This window comes from Gasterosteus aculeatus, chromosome 16 (assembly GCF_964276395.1).
Source record: "Gasterosteus aculeatus chromosome 16, fGasAcu3.hap1.1, whole genome shotgun sequence".
NCBI classification, from domain to species: Eukaryota; Metazoa; Chordata; class Actinopteri; order Perciformes; family Gasterosteidae; genus Gasterosteus; species Gasterosteus aculeatus.
The window spans coordinates 6113578-6125432 of record NC_135704.1 but is presented as its reverse complement, the minus strand read 5'-3'; the positions used below and the strand labels follow the sequence as shown (position 1 = coordinate 6125432).

General features: G+C 42.5%; 1 protein-coding gene across 1 annotated transcript in view; it reads left to right on the top strand.

Annotated features, from left to right (window-relative positions):
- Window positions 1–1734: 1734 nt before the first annotated feature.
- tfpia (tissue factor pathway inhibitor a) overlaps window positions 1735–11855 on the top strand; it is a 34111-nt gene continuing 23990 nt past the window's right edge. The window contains exon 1 of the mRNA XM_040201276.2: window positions 1735–1998. Coding sequence (XP_040057210.2) covers window positions 1911–1998 — 88 coding nt within the window. The 5' untranslated portion in view covers window positions 1735–1910. The remainder of the gene's footprint in view (window positions 1999–11855) is intronic.

The following is an 11855-nucleotide window of genomic DNA, read 5'->3' as shown; positions in this document are numbered from 1 at the left end:
TTACAGCTTGCTACTTTGTAGATTGAAGCTTGAAGTCTGCTAAAGCCACCGAAGAGACAGTGATTTGTTCACTTTGGTGCAGTTTGGAGTCTTCTGAGATTTGGAGATTATTATCAAAGTTTATTTAAATTTTGTATTGAAATCAATGAATTTCATAGTTTTAAACTGTAACCCTGTTCTAGAGCGTCTGTCTATGTAGAAGTTGAACGATTTTGTCAAGTAATAGTTGACATTATGAGGCAACGTGATCTCCAAAACCTGTTCGTAAAAATGTATACGAAAATCTTGAACATACAAATTCGTAACAATACATACGAACTGGCGGTGGTTAACCACGCCCCTTGAGTGAACAACATGGCGGACCATGTTGGATTCTTGAGTGAAGGTCTCTCCGCCATGTTGGATTTTTTGAGGGGGTTAGGGTTAGTATTGTATTCTCATAATTTAACATTGATTTCTCGTTAAAAATGCAATCATAACACGGTTACATGGTTAGACTTCACAAGGTGTGTTTACGGGGTGCAGGTCCCCGTTCACTTTAAATAGGGTGACGTCATCGGTTGCAGTCCGTATTTATTTAGTATGTATCACTACGAATTTGTATGTTCAAGATTTTCGTACACATTTTTACGAACAGGTTTTGGAGATCAGGCTGTATGAGGGATACTTTCACTTTTGGCCAACTGATGACTTCGCTTTGGACAAGGAGGAAACAGCGTCCGTCTCCGTCCATCTCCAAGCACGTCTACAGCTCATTCATCAACACATTACAAGCTAATTTGTTTAATTTGTTGGACCAAACCAGTTGAAAATGTAAGTACGACAATTAGACTTTTCCCTGGCTTATGTTCCTGACTATTTCATTGCAGGGACCGTTTAGCTTCTGGGAGTCTCTGCTGGTTTCCTGCCAGCTCTTCCTGCCATGTGAAGTTTATCCCTCCGAACAGACGCTGTGATAAATCGTGCCGCTCGTGGACTAGTCGAGTGTCCAACAAGTGAAGTAATCCAGTTAACTTTGGATTTAACGTCATTGCTTTTGCTTTCAACTTAAAATGTGCTTTCCACATCTCACCAAATAACATTTTCTTTCCTCTCGATCTTCACAACAATCTGTAATGTAAATGATTCCCTGTGATTTCAGTCTGGTGGAATGCATCCTTATCTGAGTCAGATTGCTCTGCATGACATTCAAAGGGATTTTTGTTCCCTCAACTGTGTGTGAAATCTCCATGGCACAGTGCAGCCGGCATGGTGTGCCACTGCCGCATTGTGAGTCAGTTCACCCAGTGTAACAACCTATTCCAGTTGTGAAAGTACCCCGAACAACCATTTCAGCAGGTCTGTACCAGCTTGAAGCTCAATTACAGTATGTGTCACAAGAGGGGCTGAAAGGGGGGTTTAACCCCCTCCACAGGCCATAACTCAGGTGCGAGTTTCCTCAATGAAACAGACAGCTGAGTTTGGGCTTCAGGAGAAATTATTTTTCATCAATAAGAGATGGAATGGTGCGAATTAAAGTTTTGTAAAGGGCTTGAGGAGGCCGACAGGGTTCTCTGCTTGCTACATTTCATCAGCTCCCAACCAGGACAGAGAGAGAATGTTTTTTTTGCTGAAACTCCATTAAACAGGTGGCCCTCATTTTCTTCTTTTCAAGGTATAAATCTCCTTATTTGGGTAGTTAAAGGAAAACGGTGCCATGCGTTATTTTAATTCCTGGGTCAAAGTTATGAGTCACGTGGGATCATTATGTCCCTCCAGGAAATTACTGGCAATTTACAATCTATGTCGTAGTCCCTGGAGACTGCGGCGTTATCGGACGGAAGGGCGCGCCCACACGCGCGCTCCCAACTTGGTGAGGTGTTCCTCACTGACTGTACATTCCGCGCGGACCAGCTGATCCGTGCAGCACCATGACTCTGTCCAACGGCCGGTGGCTTTTGTGCGCCGTTTTGCTCTCCGTGGCCGCCCGTTTCGGGTCCTGCAGAAGACACAGCGAAGGTAGGATGGCCGAACGAAACACATGCGCGTGCAGAATAGTTCTTTCAACTTTGTTCAGCGCGTTCACAGTTCGTCTGAGCTGCTGCAAGACGACGCAAGGGGACGTTTTAGTCTCGAAAGTCGCGCGTAAAAGTGGAGCTTGGTCTAAAGTTTGTCTGCACATCCTGGGGTTGGTTCATTCTTGTTTGGGCTTCGCATGTAGTGGTTATTTCTCAGCAGTAATTGTTGTCCTCTATATGCAATATTGATTTCACATTTATTGGTTTTCAAACAGAAATATGTAATATGTATAACTCAACACACAAAAAAACACATCTACTCTGCCACTCTTTTCCGCGCAGTGGTCAATGACGCGCGCACGCACACACACACACACACACACACACACACACACACACACACACACACACATATGCGCATCCGTAATCTCTGCTTTGACTGCTGCCCATCGACATCTCCGCTTTATTTTGTTGCGTCGGAGGCCTTATTCGTGATGCTAAGGGGGGGATGTGGCGTCAGGCTGGAGCAAAGTCCAAACCGGCAGCCGTTCTCACACACCTGAACCGCCGGGCACTTCCTGCTGGCGTTTCGCAACAGGCCTTCCAGGCTGTAATGAGGCTGTTGGGATTGGATGTCAGACACCCGACAAGCTGAGAAAGGTCTCAGCAGAGGCGGGTGAGATCCGAAGGGGGAAGAGAAACTGCACTCCTCCGTCCCAGGGAACAAATATTGAGCCTGGCTTCACTAATTAGTCGAGGCGGTTGACCGGAAAGTGCAGAAAGGTCATTCCAGCTGTGGTAGGTCAGAAATGTCCATCTGCAGGTGATGGACTTCGCTGTATGGCCTTAATGTCGGTGTCTGCCTTTCTTACCTTTCAGATGCCGTACAGCTGGTTTGTGCGTCTCTTCCCTGTATGGAATGAACATTTACAGTCTTAAGAGCAGCACTATTAGTACTATTAGGATTAGTTGTTATATTTAAGTAAAAAAAGCATGTGGTTTTTCTAAAAGGTGCGATACAAACTAACAAAGATGGGATGGCCCCTTCAGGCTTGGTTGCATTAGGGTTCTTTTTACCAGGACTGTATTAACCCTTGAGTGGACCTTGGGGCAGAATTGAGTGGTTTGCCCCCTTTAGCTCCCCTAGTTCTTCTCACTCACTTTGCGTTTTGAATGTATCCTGTTATATCAATATTACATTGAAGCCCATGCAAAGCAAGTTAACACCGTGATGATTAACCATATGGGAATTACTCATTTATAGTGTCACTCTATAAACATAAACACGGTGATATACTGAGAGACGCCTTGTATGTGTTTGATAGTACTTTAAAGTGGCATCTAGAAGAGATTGAAGCCAATGCAGTAAAGGAAATCTCGGTATTACGTTAGAAAGACTTTGTTCCCGTCACCAGTTAAGCTGCTGGATTTTTGGAGCAGTTCCATCGCTCGACTGTAGTTGAGGCGATAGTCAAGTAAAATATATAATCCAATTTTGAAGATATTCCTCAGATGATAACAACTTTGTATTTTAGACTTTGTATTTTGCTTCAGGCCCGAAGCCAAAGAGTTTTGGGTGTTGGCTTAATGTTCGGAGTACATATAATTTATGGCAATGGTTTTCATGGTTTCACCCCTGTTTAGCCTTCCTAAAAAACAGAATATAAGTTAGGCTTTCTTTCTGCTGGGTGACATCCTTGTTTGCAATGAACAGCAACAACTTGATTGTTATTACTGATTGTTTCTGGCATTTGTCCCTGAAGCAACAGTTTAGTGTCCATATGAAAAGACAGCTGACGGGTTGCTCAACTTATATGGAACAGCAATATTTATGGTGTTGCAAACAGATTTTTTAGATCCTGATGAATATTTTCTTCTGCATTTTTTTTAACTCTATTTACGAGATCCCTTCATCTTCTTATAGCTTTTCCCTTTGCCAAGAATTTAACATATGTTGCCTTTAATAAGCCATCAGCAATTTACTGATTGTTGACATTTGCAAACAACTCACGTTTACTGTTTCAAAACCGTAGTTTTTAAATATTCTAAAATAAAAATGTTGTCTTCAGGCAATATTCCAAAATGCATTCCCATTCGGCCATTATACTTCACTTCCATTAGCGATATGACAATACAAGCCATCGGTAAACACAGAGAGGCAATCGGAGCTACTTACAATCCAGGGCCCTTTTGTGCTCCTGGGGAACATTAGCTTTCACTATTTGCATATCATGAAGCTGCTCTGGAGAGGTGAAACCAAAAGGGACTCACTGAGCCCCTTTGAAACTCAACATCAGTGTCATGGGTGCAAAGTCTCCGTAGCTTCATTAATCGTCTCGCGGAGGAGTAAACATTGTGTTTCATTAATTTGTGGAGACCTTTAATTAGATGCTCACTCGCTGTTTGAAGTGGCCCTTTTACTAGTAGGCCTCAGGCCATGGGGGCGGGGAGGGGCTGTGTCGCATGTGCCATCTTAATTACCTACGCAGTAAGGATTAGTCTATACTATCGCAATTTTGAGTCCATTAGACGAATAGACTTCAGTGGAAAGTGACGACACTTCTCTGCTAACGTGTACTGCACTTGCTGGTACGGAGGCCTTTGGTTCTTTTGTTAAGACAGAGAGTTCTGTCTCAACATGAATCTCACATTCAAGCAATTTCACTGCAGCGAAAGCAGCAGCTCTTTCAGGGGATGACATCAGCACTATAATGTGGACTATAAATAAACCAACCTGTATAACATCTTCTCTGAATCACGCAGTTCATTACTCTGCGTCTGTTTTCTTGAGTTCTTAGTTGGGTACATTGACTTTTTCTCTAAAGACTTTAAAATTCAAATGAGGTTCAGTGTGAGGGGACAGAAGGTCTGTGACCTCCTGAACTGGCACATGGTTTCCTCTGTTAAACAGATCAGTTTTGATCATTCAGTCCATTGGGGATCAGGACAGTATCCCAGGAACACCTGTTGTGAAGTGTAAATGTTTAGGTGTAAACAAAGTGTTCTCTCCCGTCTCCTTCAATCATGAATAACAATGCAATCTCTCTCTTTGGTGTGGAGGTGACCAATGGAGAGCTGATCAAGTCAACAAGGTGTTCCCTCCCATCTCCTGCAGTCATGAATGTCAATACCATTTCTCTCTCTTTGAAGTGGAGATGCCCAGTGGCAACTGACCCGGCCTCCCCCTCCCCCGAGGAGGAGGAGGAGGAGGGCAGAGATTGTGACCCTAAAGCCTAGTTTGTGCTTCTGCGTTTTCAGAGCGACGCAGACGCAAGACCCCCTTGCGTGTCTCTTGTGAATTGCTCTGCAACCCACGCAAGCCTTTTAGAACCATGAATTGAAACGAGTGCGTCGCGACAATGCAGAAGCATGCGCCAGGTGCCCTAAGGAGGAATCCTATGAGGCGCCTTGAAGCACCCCAGCATTCAATCTGTAAAACAGGGATCTCAAAGTCATTTCAGGCGCCGCCACTCGACCATAACGGTCGGGCTGGTGGCGGCGCTGACGCTCCGACCGGGGAACGGTGCGGTCGACGAGGGGGGAAGGCTCGGTGCCCTACGTTGGCGGGCCAAACCGGACGCCCCCGGCGGGCCGGAGTTTGAGACCCCTGCTCTAAAAGGACCTATTGTAGACTTCTGTACTTCCTTGTTACACTAAATACTACGAGCGCCGTTGTTTTCGCCAATTAGAATTCCAAGCAGCCCTGTTTCCTGTGGTGCATTCAGGTGGCCGCGTGGATTAGATAACGATGGCCAATAGTGGCTTGAGTTGAGTTGCGTGAGTCACATTAATGGCAAGAAACATGTAATCTTTGCTGCACTACAGCACATCCTGTGACCGTCAATGACAGTCCTCAAACTGCCTTTGCTGTCTTGTCAAGTGTTTCTTCTGCTTCCTGACATTTACCAGCCACTAATGGGAAAAAAATACACTGTTGACTCCCACTCCAGATGTGGCCCATCATTGACATCTCCAGTTTTCTCCCCTCACAACGCCACTGTGGGCTACTGTCCTTCTCCGAGGCAAAGGGTGAAATTCCTCCCGTGTAGGACAGTGGTTGTCCAGTTTCCTTCTCACTGTCTCAGTAATTTACAGTGAGTGTACTGTGTATCTTCACATGAAGTTAATGCATGATTTATGCAATGATACTATTTCAGTACCCACCTCGACGTTGATGTCCCCACAGCTGAGTTACATTTCAAATCTAATTGACGGTGAACAGCTGGTTCGTTTTAAAACAACTGGTGTTCCAAAGTCTTCACTGAGTCTTTTTTTGTAGGATAAGAAATAAGGAACAGGAATTTTAGTTCAGAGCACGAGTTGACTGTATTTCCTAGGCCTGAGATCGTGTAATGTAACCTTTTAGTTACGGTGAAAACCGCTTGGAAATAGGCAAAATACACATCCACATGCCGCACAGGCCTAAACCTACTCCCTTCCTGCCGATGGCTCCTCACGGGTCCTCTGATTGGTCAGAATCACCGTGGTGTTCGGACACAGACAGATTCATAATTGAAGCCTGACAGGATTGGTGTTCTTGTGATCTCGTCTCCCGGTGTCCTCGCGTGATCTCGGGATAGTGGGAGAGTCCCGCTGTGCGAGGTCAACCGTAACGAAACCAACGAAATGCTGAGTGTGTGTGTGTGTGTGTGACGACAACACGTGACTCATCAGATGCTCGACAGAAGCGCCACGCCTTTGAATCATTAGTACTGCACATCCGTTTAAATGACTGGCTGCAATGCAACATGGTGAAGATGTGTATTGCTGTGAGAGAAAATGCCTGATCCGTCGAGGTGGACAACAAATGGTGGAGCATGAGACACTTTAATCTGTGTGCCCTATGACGTCTGTACAAATTGGTGAAGTATACTTACTCGGCTTTATATTTAGAGAGAAGACGGTGTCTCCTTGGTAATTTCTCCACTGACGAGATGGTTCGCTGCTGCAGCAGAGCCGCCTCAGAAGGGCAGTCTCAGAGCAAACTCATTTCCAAAACCAACAACCCAGAAATCTCTCTTGTCATCTTGTTTGCTCACCGGCAGGAGAAGTAAGGAACAACTCATTGGCAACTGGCTGATCATCACATACCAGATGAAAATGGATGAAAATGAGTTTTATCATGTGAGCTGGTTTGTATATGATACTTTTGCAGGGTCTTGCTAGACGTCAGGCAAACATCTTTCTGCTCAAGAAAAGTTTTAAAGCGAAGCACGACCTAAATTAAGAATTAATATATTCTATTTCGATGGCCTTGGAAATTTCAAACCATATTTGTGAACATGAGCTATTTTTTATGTGCAGTCCACGAAGCAATTACGAACGTCACTTCAGTTTTACGACTTTGCATTTGGGATTTGGCAGAGGTCTGTTCACGCCTATTGACAGTACATTTGGGTAACATGTATGATATTAGGAACTGAAAACTTGGCCTTTAAATGCATCAGATTAGACCTTTTGTAGAAAAGGTACCCTTCAGTTTGTTCATCTTCATTCCACATCAGCTGCAGCCATTTTGGTTGATCTTGAAACTGCCTCAACGGCTCTGGTCTTTAGGGTCTTAATGTCAAACACTCCCCACGTGGGACAATTGGTTGCGATTGGCCCGGCCTGTCTCAGGTCAACGGAAACATGTCCAAAGCAAGAGGACACATCTGCCAGAGCAAACGAGCTCCTTCACAGATTTTTAATCAAACTCCCGTAGTGTTTCGGAAATACCTTCCATGCTCGCTCATGGAATTCTACCTACATAAAGACACTTGTTGAGTTAAGATTAAGGGAGCAGTAAGCAAAATACATGGAGGCCAATTATGAACACTCTCTGATCCCAGCTTCTTCAATGTAAAACCTCCTGCCTTCCTTGGTTTTATATCATTTGTGGTTTTTGGTCAAAACAAGACATTTCAAGACCACTCATTTCAGCTCATGGTGCTTTACTTCCATACTTTCTGGTTTTGGTGATGCTGAATATTTGCAGACAAAGTTAGCGTTTTTGTATGAATGTCCCTTGTTGTGTCTTGGGGAGAACGCAGTCTGCAGCTGGAGACAGATTAATAGCATCCCTCTCTGGCTCACATGCAGCTTTAATCTCTTGAATGTTGACACATAATTGGTTACATATTTTGCGTGTCGGGCCGGGGGCCAATGACACCAACAGCGATCCTAATTAGGAATGTAGTCGTGTCCTATTCACGCCTTCATGACTCACTCCCTTCGGTTTGTGTAAAAACAGTGGTATCTTTCCTGAGCCTGGAATTTTTTTTGCAACTGGCCCTCTGCAGACTGATAAGGGAACGCTGGCTTTTCCTGCATGTGGCGTACTGACAAAATGTTGTACGTTTTTTATAAGGCAGAGTTGCAGGAAGTGACACTTCTCGCAGGATACTGAGTTTGTCCGAGATAGCAGTTCTTTGACATTAAGTCACTTGGAAACGATGTGGTGATGCCATAAATGTCCACAGAAATGTGTATTTGTGATAAGAATGTTTCGCAATCACATGTTTTATTGCGTCATTTCATTGTGTATATATACTTTGTAAGGCCTAAAAGAAATGACAACCAGTGAGTAGCAACACACAGGAATGCTTCACCCAGAAAGTTCAACAGAAAGGATCTTATTTGTTTCACTTGAACACAAAATATGGACCTGAGCCGTCTCCCGGGCTCCAGCACGCTGCTGCTTATGGAGGTGTGATTAGCAACAAGTTGCAGCTATGCCAATTAATCTCAATATGGCAGTGTTCCCCAGAAGCACACCCACACATCTCTTCCCTGCAGCTCAGCACAGAAAATGCCCACTACCACAGCAATAACTCAAGTCCGTCAGAAATTCAGCCCCTTCTTCACTGGAAAAAATCAAAATCTTACCAAGTATATTTGTCTCATTTCTAGTCAAAATATCCCATTACACTTAATATAAGATACAAATGCCTACCACATACGATTTCAGCAAGATATAGGGACTTGTTTTAAGACAATACATCTTGAATATCTTGTTAAGTGAAAAGGTCTTGAAAACATCTAGTTTTGAGTCATATGTCATATGAAACAAGCTTTTTTAACTTTTGAAGAGATTTTTAAGCTGCTGTGTTGTTTGCAAAAGATAAATCATCTTGTTTCAGGAATTAGACTTTTTTGATTTAAGAAAATATATCTTGTTTATAGGAAATCCTTAAGTTTCAACGGATTTGGACAAAAACTCATAGTTCTGGAGTCTCTGCTGTTTGCCTCATGGTGATCACAAGACTAGGGATTCCCAGAATGTTGAACTATTCTTTCAATCAAGTTTATCAGCATCCACAAAAATATTGGCTTGAGCGAGGTAGGGAACTTGTACCTCATAAGATAAATAATGATCATTCCACTCATTTATAGAGAGAGGCTGGCATTCAAAACAATACAGTGAAGAATTTACTATGTAGATGTTTTTCACAAGTCCAGACTCTGGAGTACTATTGATGACATTACAAATAACCAAAGTTTTCTCACATCTACACTTATTTCCATGTTGCATTATCCACTTTACCGAAACTATATGTTGAAGGTTCTGTATTTCTAAGAAGTCTTTAATCTTTCCTTCTACGTAGTGAACATTTTGAACCTCAGAGACTGGGCCGATATCAACTTCACTTGAAAAAATTGGATGTGTCTCATGCACATTCTGACTACATTCATGCATGCTCTTTAACAAAACCAGCATCTGCCTTGCTGACTGTTTCAGTTTATTGTCATTTGATGTGTATTGACCGATATGGGGCAAGGCTTATCTCTTACATCCAAAAGAGAGTAAAGGATAACAATAATTGCACTGTTGAATGCGTCTAACTCCATATGCTCTGAAAGCACAAAATGGTTTAAAACACATTTGATTTCATATGGGGCAACACCTTCAAGAATAATATGCATGATGTCTTGTGGAGTTTGATTATATCAAAGTGAGGAAATTCTGTTAATTTGCTTCTCCTATTAATACCATATAATACCAAGATTTTCTTTCAGAAAGTCAGTGCTTGCTTTTTTAATGTCTCTACATTGTCGATATGACTTGTCATGGTCCTTTTAACAAACAAATCTTCATTCAATTGTTCCTGCATGTCGTCAAAGTTGCATTCAAGTGTCTGCATTTACTGTAAGCAAACCCTACTCCTTCCTTAAATCCAGCCACTTCATGTTGAGCTAGAGTGTCTCCACACACAGTCATAAGCGCCCCAAAAATTGTCTTCTCACCATTTGCAGTGACAACTTTTAACACTATCATACAGCTCAATCAAGTCACAATTAATGCTCTCAAGCACCTTATCAGTACCACAATCAGAAATATCTTTTGATTTTACCATGGCAAGCAGACGAATGGCAGCAAGTCTTGATCTGTATTTAGGGTTGATGTTACCTAAGGTGTAATAAATCAATAACAATTTGTTTTTGCTTGCCCGAGATCCAAGAGGATTGCACAATTCAATTTCATTTGTATATAAAATGAATTGCAATGCTGTGGGGACTCTCAAAAACAGTGGGTGTGATTTAAAAATGTCTCCATCAATACAATCGTGAAAAAATCCATCCCGGCATGGCTGTGGCCCCTGATCAATCATTGCAAGAACTCTTGGATGCATTAACAGCTGTTCCAAACTTCAACAATGGTATATAATAAAAGTAATGGTGTTCAATGGTAAGAACTCTCATAACATACCGTATTTTTTTATATAATCGTCTCTGGTTCAACTGGCTGTAACAGTTCTTTGATTGTTTTATCCTGCAAATGTGTTGTAGCGATTTGACTGAAAGGATCATTAAACTGGTCAAATACTCCCATCACATCACTCTTCAGTTGACCAAGGTCCCCAGAATGTGTCTGAATCATGTTAAGTTATACACTCATATAGTCACTAGGACAGCCATCAATGCCACACACTATGCGAAAGTCAGGGCTGCGACTGTGTAAAGAGTTGATGTGACTCAATGTTTTTCAGTGTAAACGCCACAAAAATGTAGCATATGAAACAACGGCAGATCATCTTGGAGGAGCAAGGTTCCTAACGTTAAGGCGAGTGCAGCAAGCCAACACGTTATATCCAGCCCGGGAGAAATTACCGGTAGTTTATCAAGTTCTCATTTAGTTATCTTTACAGAATAATTCATCTGAAATGGGCAACAATTTAGTCAAGCTATACACAAATATAACACATTCCTAAAAACACTCAAAAACTAGTTGTTTTTAATTAATTTGAAAAAATTAATTAATGCCATAAACCCCTGTTTTGTAAATGGTAGCAGTCTACGGCTCAGCAGTGGGCAGGCTGTCCCGCTATTTTACGTTAGTCCTCATTAAAGATTAAACAAAAAAGAGAGAGGACCCACTCCACTACTATTTCCGTCTCTGAAAAACAACGCGTTTTATTCAAAATCTGAGCATAATACAGTGAGCATAATACAGTCACTAGTTCTTTGAAGGAGTGAGACGTCTTACTCGTTTGTCGTGTCTGTTGAAAGTTGGGCATGCGCAGTACGGAACACAGACGGCTCACTGGAGGGAACGTTACAGGTGCGTAATTAAGCTGCCTCGTCCGAGACGGTTTGAATTCGTATTTCATTGCAGGTTAAGTTGTATCGAATATCTCAGTTTTTTTAGTCCAATACATTTTAAATATTATATTTAATATTATTTGTTGTGTACACTGTTGCAGCCGAGCACAAGCTAACGTTAGCTAGCTATCTTGCTAGCTAACGTTAGCTAACGTTATTTAACTTGCTAGCTAAAACTGCTAACAGCATGGACGAACTTGATGACGTCACGGTGTCGACTTTAAGAGGTAACGTAGTCAAATATACATTTTTAACGTGGTTATTAATTTTTCGTCA